At 32.7% G+C, this 23,049-nt stretch overlaps 1 protein-coding gene across 5 annotated transcripts in view; it reads left to right on the forward strand.

Annotated features, from left to right (window-relative positions):
* Nucleotides 1-23,049, forward strand: part of LOC130640752 (dystrobrevin beta-like) — a 30,164-nt gene that overhangs the window by 5,248 nt on the left and 1,867 nt on the right. Inside the window, exons 1-20 of one of the 5 annotated variants that reach the window (XM_057447286.1) lie at nucleotides 660-755; nucleotides 9,828-9,879; nucleotides 11,225-11,289; nucleotides 12,327-12,407; nucleotides 12,761-12,974; nucleotides 13,296-13,381; nucleotides 13,959-14,038; nucleotides 14,119-14,193; nucleotides 14,382-14,499; nucleotides 14,823-14,877; nucleotides 14,983-15,022; nucleotides 15,525-15,596; nucleotides 17,383-17,513; nucleotides 17,600-17,740; nucleotides 18,127-18,168; nucleotides 18,455-18,482; nucleotides 19,459-19,550; nucleotides 19,845-20,052; nucleotides 22,109-22,259; nucleotides 22,733-22,843. In XM_057447286.1, the coding sequence (XP_057303269.1) occupies nucleotides 740-755; nucleotides 9,828-9,879; nucleotides 11,225-11,289; nucleotides 12,327-12,407; nucleotides 12,761-12,974; nucleotides 13,296-13,381; nucleotides 13,959-14,038; nucleotides 14,119-14,193; nucleotides 14,382-14,499; nucleotides 14,823-14,877; nucleotides 14,983-15,022; nucleotides 15,525-15,596; nucleotides 17,383-17,513; nucleotides 17,600-17,740; nucleotides 18,127-18,168; nucleotides 18,455-18,482; nucleotides 19,459-19,550; nucleotides 19,845-20,052; nucleotides 22,109-22,259; nucleotides 22,733-22,843 (1,858 nt within the window). In that variant the 5' untranslated portion in view covers nucleotides 660-739. Of the gene's footprint in view, nucleotides 1-659; nucleotides 756-1,924; nucleotides 2,035-5,793; nucleotides 5,931-9,827; nucleotides 9,880-11,224; nucleotides 11,290-12,326; nucleotides 12,408-12,760; nucleotides 12,975-13,295; nucleotides 13,382-13,958; nucleotides 14,039-14,118; nucleotides 14,194-14,381; nucleotides 14,500-14,822; nucleotides 14,878-14,982; nucleotides 15,023-15,524; nucleotides 15,597-17,382; nucleotides 17,514-17,599; nucleotides 17,741-18,126; nucleotides 18,169-18,454; nucleotides 18,483-19,458; nucleotides 19,551-19,844; nucleotides 20,053-20,555; nucleotides 22,006-22,108; nucleotides 22,260-22,732; nucleotides 22,844-23,049 lie in introns of those variants that run through there. The other 4 variants (XM_057447288.1, XM_057447287.1, XM_057447289.1 and 1 more) reach the window with 4 other exon arrangements.

Here is a 23,049-nt window from a genome sequence, read left to right on the forward strand (position 1 = left end):
CTATAAGAATAAAAAGCTTTGAAAAAAATTTAAAGGGTTGTTAAAAATAACATACATTTAATGTCATTTTTCACTTTGAGACCTTTTTAAGAGAAGTGTTGCTGTTTATAATAACATTGCACAACATTTTGTGAGAAGTTCAATGACATCAGGGTGTTTTAAGTCTTATTTTTGTCCTTTAGACAGACTACTTTCCCAACTATAAGCATCAAATTTTTTAACGACTTTAAAGATTGAAAGAGCTGTTTCTGGGCATATAAAATCATAGAACCTCGAAGTTTTTCCTCCAGGTACCACTATGCATTGCCCTTTGGAAAACTGCCAGTGTGAATTGGAGCTAAAACCCTGGACTTGTATAAAAAATAAAGGACTTAATTCACACTTAAATTTTAGATATCTAAGATGCAGATATTTTTATTATACAATAGACTTCTGTTAACTCACACCCTAAAGTGACCTAAAAATAACAACACTAGTTATCAAATGGCCTGACTTATGCAGGGTACATCTTAAACGGAAGATTTTAGCCTGAGTTGACAAATCAATTTGTGTATGCATTTCTATGACACTTGCTTTGTTGGTTGTGTTTATTTATATAATATATATTTATTTTTTAAATTTGGTGCAGTGCAATATGTTTAGAACTAAATATTTTTTTCTTTCTTTATGTAGATTAAAATAAATTACAAATGACTGTGTTGGTTAGACAAAGGAAAAAAATAACTGCAGTGTCAAAAGCATGGTTCTAAATAAAGGTACGAAGTTTGTGTGTATATATGCATGTATAAGTCAGGTTCTACTTAAATGATTAGACTAATATGGTCTTGAACTATTATGTAGCAAAAACAAGGTTTTCATGGAAAATATTAGTAAATTATTTTTATTTGCATCCATCATAGTTTTAGGAGAGAAAATCTACAAATTTTGTTCTGATTTGACTCGTTGTCATTGTCTCCTTAATTATTAGATTTAAACTTTGTAGTTTATCATGAGAAAAATTTAAGAATAATTTGGCATAACAATTGACTTTGTCTCAAGTTCATCTCAAAGAAGCTTAAATTTCCCTAAAATTGTTTTAAATTCATCTTAAATTGACTTAAAATTAGGTTTTATTGACAAGTTCATTTCTTATCACCATCTTGGGACAAATGTCATCTAAATAGAACTACAATTTGTTTCTTTCTGTAAATAAAATTAAATCACGCAAAGCTTAAAAAATTGCTGTTATTTTGTCAAAAAGTTAAAAATTGCATTACAGGATGTTATCTTGAGAACTACTCCAGAAGCATCTCTGAAAATTTTTTAAAAATGATAACACTCCATTGGGCAACTCAAAAATACTAAAAAAACCATCATTGGAAAAACTCATAATCCAAAATGGTAGCCTAAAAATGCCAAAAATAACACCTCACAAAATACAATTGGAGTTTGGTACTTGGTCTGTTGGCACAGTATGACCCAGGGCTAAATATGTAGATGCTGTAGGCCCTAACCTTTATTTCTGTAATATGAATTAGCAATAATGCTCCTCCTTTAAAATGAAACAGAAAGCAAACATAAGAATTTAAACAATCTTTTCGTTCAAGTATTTAAAATTTTATAGTTTTTGTAAAAAAAAAATTATTGTTGTTGTTCAAAATAGAAGTAAATCTTGTCAGTGTCAATACACAGTTGATGTCACAGGTAATTACAGTTTAATGTTTCATCAGTTAGTGAAAAAACTTTAGTAAAAAATTAAATAGTGGTTTATGTACCTTTTGTTCCATGAGTTTAAAAACATCATTTTCAAGTAATTAAATAAGTTTCACTTTATTAAAAGAAAACAATTTTTATGCAATTTTAAAGAATGGTAAGAAAATGGTGTTATATTTTTGAATTTGAGTTTAATCTTAGTGTTATAGAACAATGTTTGCAAGTTGTAAATTAATATATGTCCACCTAGTTTTTTTGATTGGAACATGGACGCTTACAGCATAGAAATTACAAGAAGACATTATTGTAATTAAGTATTTACAAGAATTAAAAATGTGTCAGGTAAAGAGCACCATGTTTAGGTTGTTTCTGCTCTGTTGTGGCTTGTTTCTGTCCTGTTGTGGTGTGTTTCAGGCACCTAGTGATTTCTTTCTGCCACCTAGTGGTTTGTTTCTGCCACCTAGTGGTTTGTTTCTGCCCTATTGTGGTTTGTTTCTGCCCTGCTGTGGCTTGTTTCGGCCCTGTCGTGGTTTGTTTCTGCCACGTAATGTTTTATTTCTGCCCTGTTTTGGTTTGTTTCGGCCCATTGTGGTTTGTTTCTGCCTAGTAGTGGTTTTTTTCTGCCTTGTAGTAGTTTGTTTCTGCCCCATTGTGGTCTGTTTTTGCTCATTGTGGTTTGTTTCTGCCACCTAGTGGTTTGTTTCTGTCCTGTTGTGATCTGTTTCTGCCCTGTAGTGGTTTGTGTCTGCCCTGTTGTGGTTTGTTTCTTCCACTTAGTGTTTTGTTTCTGCCACCTAGTGGTTTGTTTCTGCTTTGCACAGTCCTGGTCTTTTGAAGTGCGTGATCGCGCCCCCGCACCTCCGCACGCTCCTACAATAATGGAGCAGCGTTTTCAATCACGCGCCAAAAACACTTTCATTTCAATAATTCGCACATAAAATGTGCAGATAAAGTGCTCACATTATTAATAATTAACAATTTTCAACTGCCACAGCAAAATATGAAAGAAAAACATGAAGGAAAAGGATGAAAGTAATAAGATGAGTTCCAGTTTAACACTTTCTATGTTTCGAAATGAATTCATTAGGTTAGGGCATCATTAGGTTGTATATCGCAGAAGTCGCCGGTGGCATGCTTTGAAAATGCTTGTCACTGGCACAGCTTAACATGAAGCAAAACTGTACAGGAGACTTAATTGTTAGAGTCTTCACAGAATATCTCTTCTCACAAAACAGAGGGCAGGGCTAACTTATTGCCTGCTGTGTCGTGTGGAAGACAGAACTTCTGGACTGTATTTTAATACGATATGCAATTGTTTCAATTATTATTACTAAACATAGTTGATTTCTCTTTCCCCTTTTAGAAAGATTTTTTAAACTTTATTAAACATGTTTTCTCTTTGGTATTACATCACAAGAACATTTGTCCGAAAGCTGTATTAAGGTAGATAGATAGATGTGCATATTTTACATGGCTAGCCTCACAAATATTGAGGGATATACCCTGTCTATTATTTCCAGGAGGGGCCATGGCTTAGATTAAGAATCCTAGAGTATTTAATGCTCATTTTATGCTACGCAGACCCAATTAGGGCCTGCGCTCTACTAGACAACTCCCGGCAACATCCAACGGCCCACACAGTGTGCCATCTTCCCAATTTCCCTCCCATGGCTTGGGTTAACCCGGGGCTATGGTAACATTCACTCACCCATGTTGAATCGCTGGCAAGAGAAATCGAACCCCAGTCTCCCGCACAGAGTACGAGAGCTGTAACCACTAATCTACAGCGCCACCAAGGTACAGGACACCTAACTTCTCCCATGTTCTGGTTATATTTAACTTGCATGGGTGCGCACTCTGCTCGCAGTATTCTCTGTGACGATTAAGGTCGGACTGACTTGTGGCTTGGTTCCAAATGGTCTTCCATCTTCCGTTCTAGTCTCAGTGTAATGCACCAACTGAGCATAAGAGTGTCAGCATGAAAGAAAGAGGCCGACTTTAATGTTTTCTATACTTACATTCAATTACTCAGTAGGCCTGCCAGACGACCACACTTTTTATATGTGTTATCACGCACCTCAAATTATGAAAACTAAATAATGACTCTCCTCAGTTAAGGCAAGACGCGTGAAATTCATCACATACCTACGACAATTGAGGTGAGTGAAGTATCACTCAGCTACTAAAATTCATATGAACAAGACTGTTGTAGTGGTTTGTTTCTGACCCATTGTGGTCTGTTTCTGCCTTGTTGTGGTTTGTTTCTGTCCTGTTGTGGTGTGTTTCTGCACCGAGTGATTTGTTTCTGCCACCTAGTGGTCTGTTTCTGCCCTGTTGTGGTTTGTTTTTGTCGCCTAGTGGTTTGTTTCTGCCCTGTTGTGGTTTTGTTTTTGTCACCTAGTGGTTTGTTTCTGCCCTGTTGTGGTTTGTTTTTGTCGCCTAGTGGTTTGTTTCTGGACCGTTGTGGTTTGTTTCTGCCACCTAGTGGTCTGTTCCTGCCCTGTTGAGGTTTTGTTTTTGTCGCCTAGTGTTGTGTTTTTGCCCTGTTGTGGTTTTGTTTTTGTCACCTAGTGGTTTGTTTCTGCCCTGTTGTGGTTTGTTTCTGCTACCTAGTGGTCTGTTTCTGCCCTGTTGTGGTTAGTTTTTGTCACTTAGTTGTGTGTTTCTGCCCTGTTGTGGTTTTGTTTTTGTCACCTAGTGGTTTGTTTCTGCCCTGTTGTGGTTTGTTTCTGCCACCTAGTGGTCTGTTTCTGCCCTGTTGTGGTTTTGTTTTTGTCGCCTAGTGGTGTGTTTCTGCCCTGTTGTGGTTTGTTTTTGTCACCTAGTGGTTTGTTTCTTCCCTGTTGTGGTTTGTTTTTACCCCATAGTAGGTAGGACTTCCCTATTGTGGTGATTTGCTACTTAGTTGATGGTTTATTGGGTGGTGTGTTTATTGTTGTTACTGTAAGAGAATCAATTTGTGCCACAAGGAGAATTTTCCCCGCTACAAATAACATTAACATTTTTCTTTAACATGTTTTACAGATGAATGAAAATAATTTTCATGTTATGTTTAACATTTATGTTCTCACCTTATTTTTAATTTAAACTTATGTCAACAAACAAAGAAAAAGAAAACATTGAAAAGTTTTTTCACCTATAATTGACATGTCCCAGGCTGTATGATTTGTTTATTGGGAACTGTAAAAATCTCTGTTCTAATTGTATTTTTCAACATTAATGACTGTGTTTACTTATTGTGAACGTTGTTTTTTTCCATTGATAAAAATAATATTGTTAAAAAGTGTTTTAAAAAAGATTTTGAGAATATATTTTTTTTAATTTTGTTGTTTATTATTACTTTCATGCTATAAGGTATATATGTAGTAAAATTTAAAGTCTTATGCATTTCCATTATTAAGCTCTATAATAAGTATCTCTAAATTGAAAGTATTTACGATTTATTATTAGTTTTTATACGCTAAGTGGAAAAACTATTGATTTGGAATTTTGGTTTAATATAACATCTAGCATTTTCAATTAATTGTGGTTTTTATTTGTTTTTGGGAGACTGCCAATGCTAAAATTTCTCTACTCAAGGTGGTTTGTTCCTGTGTGAAATAATTATGACCTAATACATGAAATCATTTAAAATGTCTGGTAGCTCTTTATTTATTAACCACTAGTTGATTTTGTGTCTGCCATACATCATTAAATGATGTGATTATGGTGCAAAGTTTGTTTGGAGGATTTCTTAACTTTTGTTTCAATCTGTGTGATTACAATGATGTCTTAATTTAAATTGCAAGCTTCTTATAAATTATGTTTGTAGAGGCACAAGATATGTATACATCATTCAACATAAGCGAGGATGAAGACTTTAATCTTTAAAATATTTTAAGTGACTGAGATTAATGATAAAATAGCTAATAAGTCATTTACGTTTCTTTAGGTATTATGTTCGGCTTATTTATTTTTTCCTCTATTTACTCTTATTAAATTAATAACAAAAGAATATTGTTTGTTATTATTTGTGTGGTATTTTATTTGATATATAAAAAAATCAATTAGCTTATAAGTCACAGTTTTCTAAAAAAATCTGCTACGTGTGTTTACATAAAATGTGGAATGTTTACAAAACAGTGAATTGACTATTAGTTAATAAATTCAATATGTTATTGATATAAAAGATAAAGAGTATTTGTCGGTGGATGTATAACAGGTTTAAACTGTAGGTTAGACTGATATATTTAAAATAGGTGTGATTTTTTTTTTACTTTTCTAAAATTTTAGCTTGATTTTTGTTTGTTTGTAATGAAACATGTGCTTATATATTACAATACATAAAAGAAGATCAAAAAGTGTCTTTTAAAATAATATAGGTCTTGTATATAGGTTACCAAATTTTTGCATTTGTCATAATATCGTGATTAATGTACTGTAATATAAACTCACATGTGAGAGTAATTACAAAGTCTTATTTTTCTGTGATCCAAAACCAACGAAAATTCTTTTTGGTTTTTGGTGCAAAACTTGTTTTTGAATATTAAAATCTTATCAATGGTTACCATCATTACTGTACATACATGGTTTGTATTTTTGCATTCTATCTAAGACAATTTTTTAAATTAGGCTTGTGAATGCTAATAGTCAGGTATATTTATTCTCAACTTATACATTTATTCTTTTATTCTGTAGCATTCTAATTTAGCCTTACAACATACAATTCCTAAACAGTCTCCTTGGCTTGAAAGTCTTAAAAACTAAACCTAATAAAGGCCTAAAGCATATGGTGTAGATTTGTGCATGGAATAGGGTCTCATATGCTAGGAAAATACAATAAACAGTAGCTCTTTTTAAAAATTTAACACTTCTGAAATATTTTCAGAAGAGAAAACATAAAACATGTACTACAATTTTGTTTAAAAGAATATTATACAACACATATTTATTTGTGCCACTTGATCCATTGAGTTGCAACATTGTTGTTATTATAACTCTACATTTAACAAGGGACGTATATTTAGAGCTTTTTGCTTTGTTATTTTTAGCATTTAGTAATTCATTAGAAAAAAGTAAAGCTTTATTTCAAATTTTACTAAAAAAAAATTGAGGTTAAGCTTGTTGAAAATTGTTTTAAAATCTGAAATATTCCTATTTGTATAGCATTTTTGCCTTCGTATAATAAGTACTGTTGTGCACAAAGATAACATGTTTTAAGAACTAAGTTATTTAAAATACAGTAAATCATTGAACAAATGGTTTTGATCCAAAACATGACACAAATGAATATTATGATAGCTTATTGTCCTTTTGAAATATGTTTATCATCATTTTGTTGTTTCAAACAGAAATGCTGGATGCGGTGATAATTTGCAGAAAATTTAATTCCTTATACCTTACTATTTTTTCGCATAATTGTTCTCGTTGATGCAAACTTGTTATATTTGTTGAAGACTAAACTTACTATTTGCACCACTGCAAAAGGAAAAATGAATATATTTTTACATTGAAATTATTTTATCTAAGCACAATGTGGCGATAACACTGAAAGGAGGATCCGATAACGCAACGTTAGACGATATACAAAATTCTAAATACACCTGGCCTTAATTGCATCAGTTAATTACTCTCATGCAAAAAATACATTACTGTATTTTCAAAGACTTTGCAATCTTAAGACCTTAAATTGAGTTAAATATTTTAATAAATATATAACAACAAAGGCTCCAACTTCCAATTTTAAGAAGTTGATTTATAATGGTTAATGGAGATTATTACTTTTACAGCGTAATCTTTTATTTTCTAAAGCCAATATTTTTGCAAAAATATTGGCAACTTTTAATTAAGTCTCTATCCATTCAGACATTCATAAATGCAAAATACCCTATACTTTTCTTGTTCTAATATTTCTGTCTATTTTTTTTTCTGAGCCTCGAGCCAAGGGAAATAAAAAAAAAATATCAGAAAAAATATATGTGGTATAAGTGCAATAACTAGTTTATCATTAGTGTGAAAAATCTTAAAACAAGAGCAAAATTTTAAAAAGTCTGTTGTAAATTTTAATCGAAGGTGGGAATGATCAAATCATTTTAAATAAGACAACAATTGAATTATATGATACTAGTCAATAAGGCCCGTGGAGAAATCCACTTTGGCAGATGGACAATGGACAATTAGGTTTTTTAGATTTTTCGCTGACGTCCGCAGTACAGATGAAATAAAAAATTGCAAAATTTAGTTTATTCTTTTCTATAATGTGTAAGAGGTTGAAACGCTGATCAAAATAATGTATAGGATCATATGTTTTGGAGGAACGCCCAAGGAGATATAAGGGTTTAAAAATTTTGCTGACGTCAGCAATGGCCTTTCAAAACCCTAACTTTTTTTTTAGAAAATTGTATACCTGTTGCCTTCATCATATAGATCTTAAAATGCTGATCAAGAATATGTGTAGGATCATGTATTATTGACAAACGGTTGCAGAGATATTAGGGATTGCAGGTTTTTTGATGACATCAACCTGCCATTCCGAAACTGATTTGGGGACCCAGATTCGGGAAACTTACCCAAATTGATCCCAGGTGGTCCTTAGTTACCCACGCGGTGAAAAATCATTGACGTCACCACCTCGTTTCCAAGTTATTTGACCTCAAAGTTTGCATCGTAATGGCTTCATTAATTTAATATCAGATATTGACGCTAAAAGATATTGATAAAAAAAACTCAAAAAACTTGTGCATTCGGGTGGTAAAAAAATATCGTCTTTGAAAAGTAACACAGACACAGACAGATAAAAAGAAGCTCCGTATTATTATGGAGATGATTGTATGTGCAGATGGTTAACTTTGAGTGGTTCAAAAACACTTTTTTAGAATGAATTTAGAGTTAAAATTATTTACCCAGCATTTGGTCTTTAGTTCTATTGTTACTGCTATAAATGAGGCTCCTTAAAAAGGGGGCCTAGTGCATTTAAAGGTCCATTTCAATTTCAACTAGACAACAGCCTAAGAAATCAATTCTATTCCTATAGTGAACACTATGCAGTAAGAATCAATTTACACTTTCATCGTCTCTGGCACGGTCTTAACCCAAGACCTTTCACAACTTATTTTTCAGTGTACTAAACAAAGCTAAAAAATAATTTGCACTAAAATTCCTAATATGTTAATTTAATTAAAACTATCAACAACAGTGACAATGATTTGTATAGCTGAATTTGTTTAGCAGCTATACAGAAGTGCATTTCTTGCACTTTAAAATGACATAAAAACCGTGTTTCCTCGAATAATAAGAATATCTAATTCCTGACTATATGCAAACCTCCTTCACAATGACCCACCTAAAATTTTGTGTATTTCGATTCCCTTAAACTGTATATGGAAGTCCTGTTCTACTGCATTTGCTTTTGTTTAGTTTTAGCCTGTAAACATTAACACAGTTTTTGGGTAACAGAATATTATGTTCTGTTATAGGAGCATGTTTGTTAGAAGAGCAATCTTCTACATCCTAAATTTAGGACTTGTGGTGGAGTAATGATTGTTCTTGCTTCTTTATAACTTTACTTAAATTGGTCACAGAATAGCGAGCTATGATTGTGCATGGAAATATTGTTATTCTGGATAAATTTTGGATCTGAGTAAATAATGCAGCTGTTTGGACAGAGTTATGACCCATTAGGGTGGAGGAAAATTTAAAGTGGGAGGTTTGGTGGGTGGCTTAATCAAGTATTTACTTCATAAAACTTAAACGTGAAAATGTAACACTCCATAGGAACTAGTGGTAATCCCTGCCTACTTTACTAGACTTCATATTTTATTGATGAAAATACCTGAAAAATGCAATAAAAGATTGGTGACCACCCTTATTGAGCTTTTAAAGGCGCAATATGGATTGGAAAAAATTTTGAGATTGAGAATTTGAGATTCATGCTAAAGTGTTTTAACATTCTTTTTTATTAGGGAATGAGTTTGCTTAATTTTTTAATTTTAATCTCAATTTTTAATTGCAGTGTGTAGAAAGTAAGTCTGGAAATATTGCTTTATGAGCAACATAGCACTAGAAATACAGTTTTGGTGCTGCGAGTTGTGAACAACTTTTTGCAGATTGTAATAATTTTTTATATCTGTTGGATAACCCCTTTTTTGTTTTTGTAGATTTGGATTTAAGTAGAGGTATGAATTCGCCTGCACTTTATCATCGATCCATGTAAGTTCATTTTGTTTATTAACATTCCCCATCAATCTGTTTGATTAAATATGAAGGTTGTAAACCCTTCTATACCTAATACAGAGCAGTCCAGGAAATGTTTTCAATGAGTTTCAAAGGTAATAATAAAATGAAATCAATTACATAAACCCTTTCCTAACCCTAAATAACATGTATTTCTTCTCAAGTTAAAGTTTCAGTGGTTTTTTAAATAATGACAATTATTAAAAACTGTAGTTGAAAATTCTGTTAATTAATATTCATCTTTGAAATTACCAGAAAAAAGTTGGCTCTAGTTCTCTCCAGTAAAATATGCATATATAATTTTCTTGTCTGTGCTGTACTGACTAGCTGTCTTCCCATTGTTATTACATGTTAGCAGCTGTTTTCATTTGTAATCTGAATTTTTGAAGTACAATTTATAACAAAGGGAAGACAGCTACTCAATACAGTACATATCTTATTTCAAATATTATATCCATTTCAGGAGATTGTCTTTAAAGTCGGAGACATTGCTCTTTTGAAAATTTTTATCTCCTAATTGAGAGATTGTGTCAAAAATGGTTGCAAAAAATCTTAAGCCCCTGGAAGCCCCTTGGAAGGCAATTAGACATAATTTTTTGACAAGAAAATCTCGCTTGCACACAATAAGAAAAAAATAAAAAATATGTAACCAGGAAGTAATATTCATACTCTTATATCCTCCCTTTTTGCATGAGAGTGAAAAAAAGATTCCAATACAATAAATGATTTATCAACAGGGCCAGTCTTAAACAAGCATAGTATTGAATAATATAAATATTATCATGTCATGAACAAGTGAGTTTATTCTAGGCATTCTATTGTCTAGAATAAACTAGCTTGTTCATGACATGATAATTCAATGACAATGACTGAACAGATAAGTGGTAATATTTTTGAAAAAACATAGTATATCTAAATACAAATAAATGCTACGTTTAAAATAAATGCATATCTTAACTGTGTATGACTTAAACAAAGGACAATTTGTATCTATATACTCTTATATATTAAAAGAAAAATTCCAATATATAAAATAAATGATTTACTAACAGGGCCAGTCTTAACTAAACAAGCATAGTATATGTAAATACAAATGTTTGAATAAATGCATACCTTAAGTGTGTATGACTTAAAAAAGATATTTTTTGTATTTTTTTGTGCTTACATTTGCATTTAAGCTTGTATTTGTATTTGATTCTTTATATTGTACTATAGTTTAATGTATCTGTCCTTGTCTAGTGAGTGTAGCGATTTGAAACATGTCAATTCAGACCCCTGTTTATTACACCAACTTGTTTTTTTCTACTTGTCTTGTTTTTAGTTCTTTAAATGGTACGATGAACAAAAAACATGGCAATGCGTTGAAAAAGTTTTTGATTGAAATGAGTAAGTATAAATAGGTGAAAAATCAAAATATTATAACACATTTGATTTTATTAAATATATGTAAAATTGCCATAACTTGCTTATACCCCATTTACACCTAACATAACTGGTTTAAATTAAACTGCTTTTACTTAAACTGATTTTCATTAAAACTTGGTTCTTACATGTACCATTCACACCTAAAGTTCAAAACACGTTTGCCACGATCAAGAATAAAATTAAGTATGCTTAATATTCTGACTTAAAGCCTCTTTGAAAGGAGTAAAAAATATTCTGTGGTCAGAACCATGAATAAAGTTTATAAAGAATCTATCTGATAACTAGGTTAGCTACCCCATAATAATATTTCTTTAAAATATATTTAACTGTAACAACAATCGTCTTTTTCCTTTTAAAACTTCGTTGTAGCCTAATAACAAAGTGTCTTCAGATGTACAACCTCGTGTTTACTTTGCATATTGGAATCCTTTTTCCCTATGAATTTGTAGCTAGCTACTTCTCTAGATATGCATAACCACTATAATAGTTCCACCAGCGTAAAATACACCAAAAGGTTTTCTTCTGAATAAAAACTTAATTCGAATATCAGTCCAACTAGCTACATTTAATTTTTTATATTTTACTTCATTTATCTTCTAATGTTGTGAACAACTTTCTCGTGCTGTACGAGCACACCAGCGATACGCCATTTTTGCTTACGTTTAAACATGGTTTTCAATAAAGCATGAATAAAACAACCTCAACAAGTTGTTTTATTAAAACTAAGTTTATTAAAATAGGCTTCATTATAACAGGTTTTACTGTGGTATGAACGGTATATATAAAACATGGTTTTATAAAACCACATTAAAACATGTTTTAACTTTAGGTGGGAATGGGGAATTTGTTTAAAATGTCTCCACCCTTATGTCGTATTGTTAACATTAATTTCATTTGCTGATATAAGAGAACTGATTTTATTACACTATTTATTTTGTTGTAATTTTTTTAATTTATTCCTTTCATATCTTCAAGGATATTTGTTTATCATGTTTTAGAAAGTAAAAATTTTGATGATATAAAACGTGCTACAAACCGTGCAGCTGCAAAGTTATTTTTTGTTCAAAGAGCAACCAGCTGTAAGTTATTTTAGATTGTATCTGTAACCAAACTTTTATGTTTGTCTCATGGAGGTTTTAGTAGAAGTAAAGTAAGCAGATAGATGATATTGGTAACACATCACAGGTGTTAAAATTTTTAAGTAGAGAAGGTAATTTCATGATGGGCACCAGTGTTTACACATATCATTGATACCATCTACATAATTGATGGGGAATTTATACTAGAAAGTTTTCTTTATCATGGCAAAGATACTTAAAGCTTCTAAGTATCTTTGCCATGGTGTACATGCAACACAAAAGAACCAATACATCATTTTTTTGGCAATAAAGCGCGTCCTTAATCTTTTACTTGTTTTTTTTATAATTTCTAGTGTACCTTGTGGATATTTATAACATTATCGAAGCATTCCGTGAAAATGGTTTGAATACATTAGATCATTCAGCTGAGCTTGACGAGCCACGCTTAGAATGCATCATAGCCAGTATTTACTATGCATTGTACAAACGGTTACCTTCTACACATGCTGTTGATGTGGAAAATTGCATTGAGATACTAACACAATGGATCATGCATACATATGATAGGTGATGATGCTTTTTTGTTACCTTGCCATTTTTACACTTTAGAAAAAGTTTCCAGTGAATAGTGGTTGTGAATTTATCTCTACACCATTTCCGAAGTCCATTTTTTTGTGGTGCTCTTCATGACTTGTAAGTCGTGCATAGTTGTAAGTTGAGAACATTAAGCATCATTATGGCTGGCTTTGCCCTGCAGTGGCACCATAAAATCATGAAGAATTGATCTTACAGACTTCATTCTGAATTTGAAGAAAGTTTTTGAAGAATAGCAACAGATACAAAGTAAATATATTTTAATGTATTTACCTCCTTCTTTTCTTCATGTAGTGATGGAATTGGTAGGATTCGAGTTTTATCTGTAAAGACAGCATTGTCCACTTTATGTGAAGGAAGGCTTATTGACAAATTCAGATGTAAGTTTATGTATCAATTAATTGCACTTATTATTCCGTCCTATAAGGAGCCTTAATTATTTTATGTAAATCACTAAAGATATTACAGTGTATGTGAATTAGGAATTTGACATGCTCAATGAAGGTCTTGTTAAATTGTTGCTACTTTTCTGCACCACATGCTACTGTTGATCTTGTGGTTCAAACCTCGACCAATCATGCTGGAGACTATAAAAGTTTAAATCTATCCTTTTTGCTTAATATTCAGCATAAGAATAATAGGATTGATATCTGAGGCGGTTGGCTAGTTGAGTAGCTGTTATGCTTGCACATCTTCTGTAGCTTAAATGGGTGCTCTAAATGCACTAGAGCCTGCTTTGCAGGACTGTCAGTAAAGTACACATTAACAACAGCGTATTTTATAAAAGAACAATAAGCAAAAAATAAAAAAAATTACTTAAATAGGAGTTAAGAAATGATCGTCCACATATTTCCAACATTCTCGCGTGTCTTCTTTATTTGTGTATTTATGTTCATACTGTTTATTGTGCCTCTTCCTCAATGTTTCTATGTTAGATCCTCAATGTTTCTATTTTAGATGTGTTCACACAAATTTCAGAAAGCAACGGAATTTTAAGTGTAGCGAAACTTGACAATTACTTGCGAGATCTACTTACGGTGAGTGGCTAACTATAATATTATTGCTTTGTTGGAATTTACCCCCAGCAAACATTTCAGTTGTGTTTCTTTGTTTTTAGTTGCCTTGTGCTGTTGGCGAAGAACCGAATTTCAGTTATAGCGAGGATATACTGGATTCTTTTTTTCAACCTGGAGTAAGTTATAGACTTGGATAATGTATCATTATTAACTGATAGCTATTTTCAACCGGTTTTAAGGGAAATCCGTTGCTTTGATTGGCTAATTTTACCCTCGGTTTTAACGTTATTCAAATACTTCAACGCGTGTTTTTGATTCGAGGCAACCATGGTGTTGTAGTATATACCTTTTGTGATCATTGTAGGCATTAAATCGAACACATACAAAACTGGATGATTTCTTGAACGCCTTTATGAATGAGAATGCAAATGGAGTTCTGTTGTGGTTACATATGTTCAATAAGATTTCAAAAGCTTCATGTGGTGAGAATGTTTCGTTTTATGTTTGAGCGAATGAATGAATAAATGGATGAGTGAATGAATGAATGAATGAACGAATGAATGAATGAATGAATAAATGAATTATGTTTCATGCAGCATTGCATTTGCTGAAACTTTTTAAAACCCTGCATAAATCAGTTATATTCGTTAACTTGCTTTGTATAAGCGTAAAAAGAATGAAGGAATGTGTATTAGTCGCGCATTCATCAAGTTTTATAGGTAGAAATAAAGTGTTTTTACCGAACCTTTGAAACAAAAGAATAAATAAATTCAAAGTTTATTTCGTATTTTGCTTTCTTTATCAGTTGAACATGCTATCCTATGCAAAGGCTGTGGCAAAAAGGATTTTACAGGCTTAAGGTATGTTTAATTCTTCCTGATAAAGATTTTGTTTTGCCGAATCATAAATGTTTTAATTATTTTAATTCCTTTATTTATTTATTTACAAAATTTGTTTTTCTATAGATATAAATGCCTGACATGTTACAACTATCAACTCTGCCAAGTAGGTTATTTTTAGTATGAAATCTAATATAAAGCTATTAATAGACTTGTTGATCACGGTCAACTCTCGATAACTCGAATCTTCAAGGGACTGAGTGAAATAGTTTTTCTTAAATGTTTGAATTAAACGAAAATTTCATTAAGTCAAATTTAGTCAAAAAATAGTAGTTCGATTTAGAGCGGTTTTTTTTAAGAGAGCATGCAAGTCCCTTGTAAATTGCATTTGAAAGGGAACATTTATATTACGTCATGATTTGATGAAGCTAAGGAAACTTAAAATCGGACATTTAGTTTGTCTTTGATTTCCTTTTCTCAAGTAAAAACTTACCCGAAGAAATTAACCTCGGAGAACTAAAAAGTAGGTCAAGTTGACGAATGTTTGAGTTATCCAAAGTTCAAGTTAACCGGTTTTTTTATAAAAAAGTATAGAGATAAGTTTAAAGGTTCAAATTAGACGGTGTTTCAGTTACCTGGAGTTCACTGTATATTTTTTTGTGTGTTAGGACTGTTTTTGGCGTGAGCGGGTGTCTGGATCTCACAAGGCTGACCATGATATGAAGGAGTATAGCTCGTGGGTATGTATGATATTTGAAAATGTCATTCTCATGCTCAGTAAGCTGGCAACAAATTAATTAAAATTGGAAGAGAGTTAAGAAAGTGATCAAAATTTAAACCAATCAAAAAAATATAAAAAATTCATGAGTCCGTTGAAGTTGCCTTTCCCTAAAAAAATTATTTTCGCGCTAGTCTGTTAAAAATCATTTGGCATTTTTCTCTTCCATTTTTATTTCTGTGTATTAATCATTTTTATAAGAAAATAGTATTATCTGATCGGGAAACGTCTGGCATTGGACTATGTTTAGAGTTGACACTGACTATAAGTTATGTTTGCTGATACAAACAAGCAAAGCTGTTTGATTGACCGACTGTTGCTCTTAAGTAATGGGGAGCATGCACTGTGTTTACTCAGTTTTCCATTCCACTTAAAAACTTCTAACTAGTTGGTTTAAATGATTATTTAATTTGTGTAAATGAGATTGATGTTTCTTTTATGATTTCATCGTATATTTTGCAACAATAGGCTGTTTATATGAAATTACAAAAGAAAGAATTGGTTATGCTAGAAGATAGGAGTAAATCATTTTATCTGTGGATTTCGTTTTATAATTTATGAGAATGTAATAATAAGTTTAGTTAAAATATTCGTAAAACGATCTCTTTTAAGTACGTACACCACAAAAAGTAAATCCTTGACCCTTTATTTTTTACCTTTTAATAATGAAAGATGAGTGAACCAAATTTTAGAACGTTCAGAATATGCAAAAAAAAATCTTTATCAAAGGAATAAATGTTTAACACAGTAAAACTCATATTAAAATTAAGTTATGGCATGTCTGGTATTTTTTCAAGGTTTTTTTTGGGTAAGTCCACTTTGCTATTTGCATGTTGTTATTTGTTGACGATGGCCTTGCACATCTGGGCCACCATGTTCTTCCTGTAAGTGAGACAAAGTTGATCAACACATTTGAGAATGAAATAATAATTTTATTTGTTGTGAAATATTTCGTGTTAAGATCTTCACCTTCTTTGTACATTTCTTTCCAAAAGAATTAATTCTTTCACTTCTCCTTTTTATCTCTTTTTGCTGCAGGTGGTTTTGAGTAATGCCAGTAAAATTGGAACAACTTATAATAAAGGCAATCACCCAGATACACCTGCATGCTAAATCTATTTCTCTACTATTCAATTTAACAAATATTTTTTAAGCGACGAGATCGTTTTAAATGAAATTGATATTAATAGGTTAAGAACGAAACTTTGTTTATGTAATTACTTCTTGGGAATATGGAAGCTAACCGGTCGCCATCTTGTATGTTTTTCTGTAGGCCATTGCACAGTAAGGTAGAACAATTTCCATCCGTACACTTTATCTTTTTCTGGTGTTGCAATTTATGACATTGACCGTCTTTTAATCCGTCATGGAGACGTCACAAGATAGTGTTTAAAGAAGACGTCAAATTATATTTTAAGACGTCAAAAAAGCGTATCTAAAGTACTTTGTTTTTCAGACGTACAACTTTATCGTCTTTGTTAGGAACTACTAAAGAGCCTGGGAACAAACCTGGTGGTCACTATTGATATTCAAGTCGAAAGCACGAGTTTTACAAAAAAGCAACCTGAAACTTTAGTTATCTCTACCGATTATAAAAAAGAGGTTATGTCACGGGTTGTCAAGCATAGTTTCTCAAAATGTTGTTAAACTAGGTGACAGACGTGCGGGGTTTCTGGTCTTGTTTATTCAACATTCCTTACGTTGTATTTACGAAAAAGTAACAAGTAGATTGCTATGTCTTTCTTTAGAATAAGGGTGAGAAAGGAACTTCAGTGAGGAAGAGACTGTTATGCTCTCCTTCGAAAGCTAGTGGACAAAAACTTCCTGATTATCCCAAAGAACCGGAACCGAATAAAACTCTCGATTTGAGCAACATTGTGTAAGTAATTACCTAATCACATTTCTTTGGAAATTTTGTAATTGTAAAACAAAATCAAGTATTACTTTCGTCTTGTGTTCTTTCAGTCCACCGCTACCTTCTTCAGAGCCTAACTCGCCAAACGCAACATTAACTCGAACGCCTCGCTTCATGATGGGCAGCGTGAGTCAGCATTCTAATTTATCACGAACCAGCAGCACGAAATACTCGCAGGATTCTGTCACAAGGTATTTTAACATCAACAATATTTAGTTTTCAATGCCATAACTCACTCAACCTCAACAAAATCAATCATGTAAATTTACTAACACCCGTACCCAGAATGATACGATTTTATCATCATATACTATGTACTGATGCTCTAATAAGGGTGCTTCAAAAGGGCGTGTCTACAGCTCTCCTTAAAAAATGTAAAACTATAAAAGTGCGCAAGTGCAGCAACAAATGCATCTTCCACATGCTACAGGAAAGCACAATTTGAATGTCAGTTATGTTGGTAGGTTCCGGTTTTTGAGGGTGGCGTTTTAATTTGTGTTTTGTGGCTAGCCTATTATAAAACCTGTGTATTATTTTGTTATGAAATATTTTTCACCAACCCTTGTAATGTTTTTAGACAAGACGACGAACACCGGTTAATATCACTTTACGCGCAAAGGTATGTTAAATCTCGTGTCATATTTGGTATGTATACAATACAACGGTTGTTTCTTGTTTTTAATTCGATCATGTGTTAGATGGAGCGAATGTTATTTCTTGCTTGTTTCAACGCTCGTTTCTCATTTTTTATTTTGCGTCGGGAAAAATATGCTAACTTGAAATGACATTGCAAAGGTAGCCTATTATAGAATGGTTGTTTTTACTCTTTAAGAAATATCCTCGTGCAGTTTTTAACTGTCAGTTCTCGTCATACTTACTTTATAGTGCGGATTATTTTTCGATAGGTTGGCTGAGGACTCATTAAACCGCAAGGTATGTGTCCTACCTAACATTTCTCTGTTTAGTTTTACACTAGTTGTGTGAAAAAGTTACTGCTTGATAACCTTACAGTCTCATTGTTCATCATATCACTTGTAATAAAAAAGGGAAAAGAATTTATTTAATTTTGCGTCTGGACAACATTTTAACAACCAATAAAAATTCCGAACGCCCTATGTTTTAATGTAATAAAAATCGAGCCTATTAAGCGCCGACGTTTAAACTTAGGACTGTCGCCATAGATGCTTTATAAGAATATCATAATTCTAACCAGGCTGGTCTATTTTTCTAAATAATAAACCTTTTGTTTTTTACCTGAAATCTCAAACAGATTTTTTACAGTACAGTGACACATTGGTGCAACCGCCAGGCAACTTTTTTTTGTTTAAATAGAATGAGTTGCAACCTACGCATGTGTACCTGCTCCACTGTGTTACTTTCACTTATACAAACTAGTTATCACCGTCGAGAACTCGTTCCTGCGTAGCGACTGATCATTTCAAACATATATGTTTGAGTGAGTGTAAATGATCTCCCAAATCCGACGAGTACTGTTTTTTTGGCCTCGCGAAAACAATAGATAACATGGCACCAAATCTGCGCACCAAAGTTCAACTCTATACATAAAAAACGGAATAATATGGGGGAAAATATCGTGCCCTAACTGACTAATAAAGCGAACGTATTCTAAAAAAAAATTGACGCTATTCGCTTTGTCGGCTACTATCCATCTGTTTGTATGACTGTGTACAACGCACTCGATCTATGTGCTGCCAAATGATTGTGTTGCTGGTAGTACAACGGGTGTAGTGTCAACAGAATGGGAAGTGTTGCCTAATTCATTGGATTTAAAAGCGAAAAAAGAAATTGATTAAATTTAAAAGTTCCTTTTTTTGTTTCTGCAGGTTTCAAAAAATATTTTTGTGTATGCTGACAAAAGTGTGTTCTTCACTCTGCGTTCCCTTCATAGAGCCCGAGCAAAACAAGTAGTTCCAGCATCACAGCATCTGAACCAACTTCTGAACAAAAAGAATTGATTTCGAATCTGGAAGAACGTAACAAGTAACGCAGCTTATTAATACTTTCTTATTTATTTATTGGTTGGTGAAACAAATGTCAACAAGGGACGTTTTGAGGATTGTTGGTTGGTTATTCGCACTGAAGGAAAATCTTAGTAAAAAAGAGAAAAGCAACCTAGTTTCTAGGACTCTATTTTTATCCGACTGATATCGATCATGCATAGGTTCATTCTGTCATACAATTTTCGCGGATATGTAATTTTACAAATGTTGTGGTTTGTACTTATTTTTAAAAAGTTTATGCTGACTCAGCGTTGTTGACATTTATTTAACTCAGGTCCCTTCTATCAGAAATTCGTCTGTTAAAAGCCGAACATGAAGAAGCCATTCAAAACGCGCAGCAAATGGGCTGCGATCCTAACCTATTGACCGAGTTGCACGCATTACGTCAAAGAAAAGACGAACTTGAAATGAGAATGTCGGCGTTACAAGAAACTCGCCGCGAACTCATGGTCCAATTGGAGGGCTTGATGAAGTTATTAAAGGTGAGTTTAACGTAACAATTTTCATGGTGACATTAATGTTTAATCTTGCTCTTGTGTTAACAACTCACTAAATCTCATTACTAATCACAACAAACACATCGTCTATACACATAGCTTGTTTTATTTTGTTCAAAGTTTGATCGAATATATATGTGTGTACTGTAATGCTTCGATTAAATGCCGCGCGTTCATTTGTCATTTATTTTCGCGTGCGCTTGTTAAATTTTGTTTTTATTTAAGCCTGCGTTTATCAAATTTAGGGCTTGTATGTCAAGTTTTACTTTTTGAATTATAAGCACTTGTGGTCGTTTTCAATTTTCGAATGAAGTTACCTATTTATTGGAAAAAGATTTGTATAAACGCCTCTTATTAGACAGGTTGTTAATTAGAAGGATGCGTCTTTTCACAAAACAGAAAGGGCGTTGAAAAAAGAGAAAGTTTAATCAAAGCATTATGGTATTTTTCTTTTATTTTTATTAAAGTTTTTTCCTCTCTTTTTGCAGAACTCAGATGCAAATAATGGCGCGACGCACGAGAACTAAAAAAACTAAAAACAAACAAAATGTTTTACTCGATTACCGCGATATTCATCTGTTATTGAGTGTTAATTGGAATTGACTGAGCAAGATTAGACATTGTTGTTCATTGTTTTTGGGTTTACAGAAGACTTACACGGATAGACAGCTTGAAGAGAGAGAAATTATTTGCTCTTAAAAAAAGGCTACATGAATTTTCTGTACAGTATACTCACAAAACATTTTTCTTATAGTTTAATATAAATATATAAACATATATATATATATATATATATATATATAACTTTAGATGTTATACTGTTGCCAGTCTTGTGCTTTTTAGTTTTGGTAGTGTGAGCGTTACTCATAGGGCGCAAAGACAGGGCGGAACATAATAAAACTGGTTTCTTACTTCTACTCTCAGTTCATAACTAGCGCCATATACTCACACACGAAAGCAAATTCTTGATACGTTGTAGTGTATTTATGTATATAACATAGAATAATTTATTGCCGGTTTTGTTGAACAGGGGGCGTTAGTATTTTGAGAGATCAAATCAGGTATTTCTTTGGGTTCCATTAGCATTATGTGTACTATACAATAACCGCCCTCCACCCCCTCGGGTCATTTAACAAACATCTTGGTTTAACCAAATTAATTTGTCCCTTAAGAAACCCTTTGATGAAATGAACTGTAGTATTTTTAAACTTTGTGTCTCTACAGGGCTCGTTAAATCAAGAGTTTTCTATAGTTAGTTCACACCACTTTTCTCGATACACCAAGATCGGCAATAAAACTTTAATATCAATAATAGAGATATATTTTTTTGCATATTTACTTTTTTTGTAAAAAACAAATTTTTTATGTTATCAATGTACTTCTTTAGGTTAGTTGTAAAAACACTATCATTTAACCAGGCACCACGAAAATTCTTTTTATTGGCCAATAAGAACGTTATAATTATCAGCTGACCAATAAAAATTCGCCTTTCTTTTTCACCAATGAAATGGTGCTTTTGGGAACTCTAGTTTTAATATTATAGAAGAGAATTTTTTGTTTACATTTTTTTCAAGTTTATACTTTTTTTTATTTGTATTGTTTATATTAATATTTTTTGTTTACAAAAGGGTTGCACTTGTTTAAGGGCTGCACCAAATTTACCACAACAGAAAGTATGCTTTGCTTGTATTCCCCAAAAAAATACCTAGCGCGATATTCTTTTGAATACCTAACGTACAGATTGTCTTTAATTTGATTGACTCGCGAGTCCTGCTTTTCTGGCGTACTTAAATATGTTTGTTGTTCTGTGTCGAGGTCGCGATATAGACTTATTATCATTGTAAAAAAAATTATGTTAGTAGAGGTTATTTTTCAAATTTTTATGCCTTTGTAACTTTAGTTCATACATAATACATAATAAAATTACAAAATGTAAAAGTGAATTCTGTAGATAAGTATTTCAACTGTATCAACACATCCACCAAGCTATTTATTTGTCACTCTACACTTTGTTTTTTAAGTTTTTATTCTATTTTTTTAGCACAATCAGATGAATAGTCCTCGTCACGTGACACGTGTGGCATCAGGCGCAGGGCTCAGTGAGATGGCATCTAAACGCCCTTCTGGACCGCCCGCTGGTGGTAACTCGTTACTTATGCGCGGAGTAAATGGCGAAGTAAAAGAGGCCTTTGGTAATTTATTTATCTTACCTTTAGTTTTCTAAAGTAAAAGCAGAGAAAATACGAGTTGTACAATAATGCAGTACAATAATGTATAATAAGTTGTTTATCAAAGAAATCTATGCGTAGAAAGTAGGCCGTGGACTGTTTTTCTAAGAAATCTATGCGTCAAATGTAGGCCGTAGACTGTTTTCCTAAAAAATCTGTGCTTAAATTTATGCCATGGACTGTTTTTCTAATAAATCTATGCGTCAAATGTGACCGTGAACTGTTTTCCTTAAGAAATCTATGCGTCAAATTTAGGGTGTGGACGGTTTTCTTAAGATGTCTATGCGTCGAATTTAGTCCGTGAACTGTTTTTCTAAGATTCCTGTGCGTCAAATGTAGGTTGTGGACTGGTTTTCTAAGAAGAACCCAACCATAGGTACGGGGTGATGATTTTGTATCTGTTCTTTTAACAGTTCTGTTTTAACTTTATGAATTAGGCAAAACTACAGTCAAAGAAGGCTCGTGCGGCCAGGATTTACGTGTTGATTTGATGACTGCAGTTGAAGAGGTTACAACTGCTATGACGAGTGTTGTCAAAGAACTTAAAGGTAAAACTATGGATTTGTGTTAGCATTGTGAATTTTCCAGATTTGATCGCTGACTTTATGTTTGTTGTGTCATTTGTTGTTGCCGTGCTGTTTTTGGTGTAACAAATGTTGTTGGTTCTGCTTTCCATGTGTTCTTTGTCGTCGTCGTCGTTATAACGTTGTCGTTGTTTTTTAATGACTTCCTTCATTTAAAGATGCTCGACTGC

The sequence above is a fragment of the Hydractinia symbiolongicarpus genome, chromosome 4 (genome assembly GCF_029227915.1).
Source record: "Hydractinia symbiolongicarpus strain clone_291-10 chromosome 4, HSymV2.1, whole genome shotgun sequence".
NCBI classification, from domain to species: Eukaryota; Metazoa; Cnidaria; class Hydrozoa; order Anthoathecata; family Hydractiniidae; genus Hydractinia; species Hydractinia symbiolongicarpus.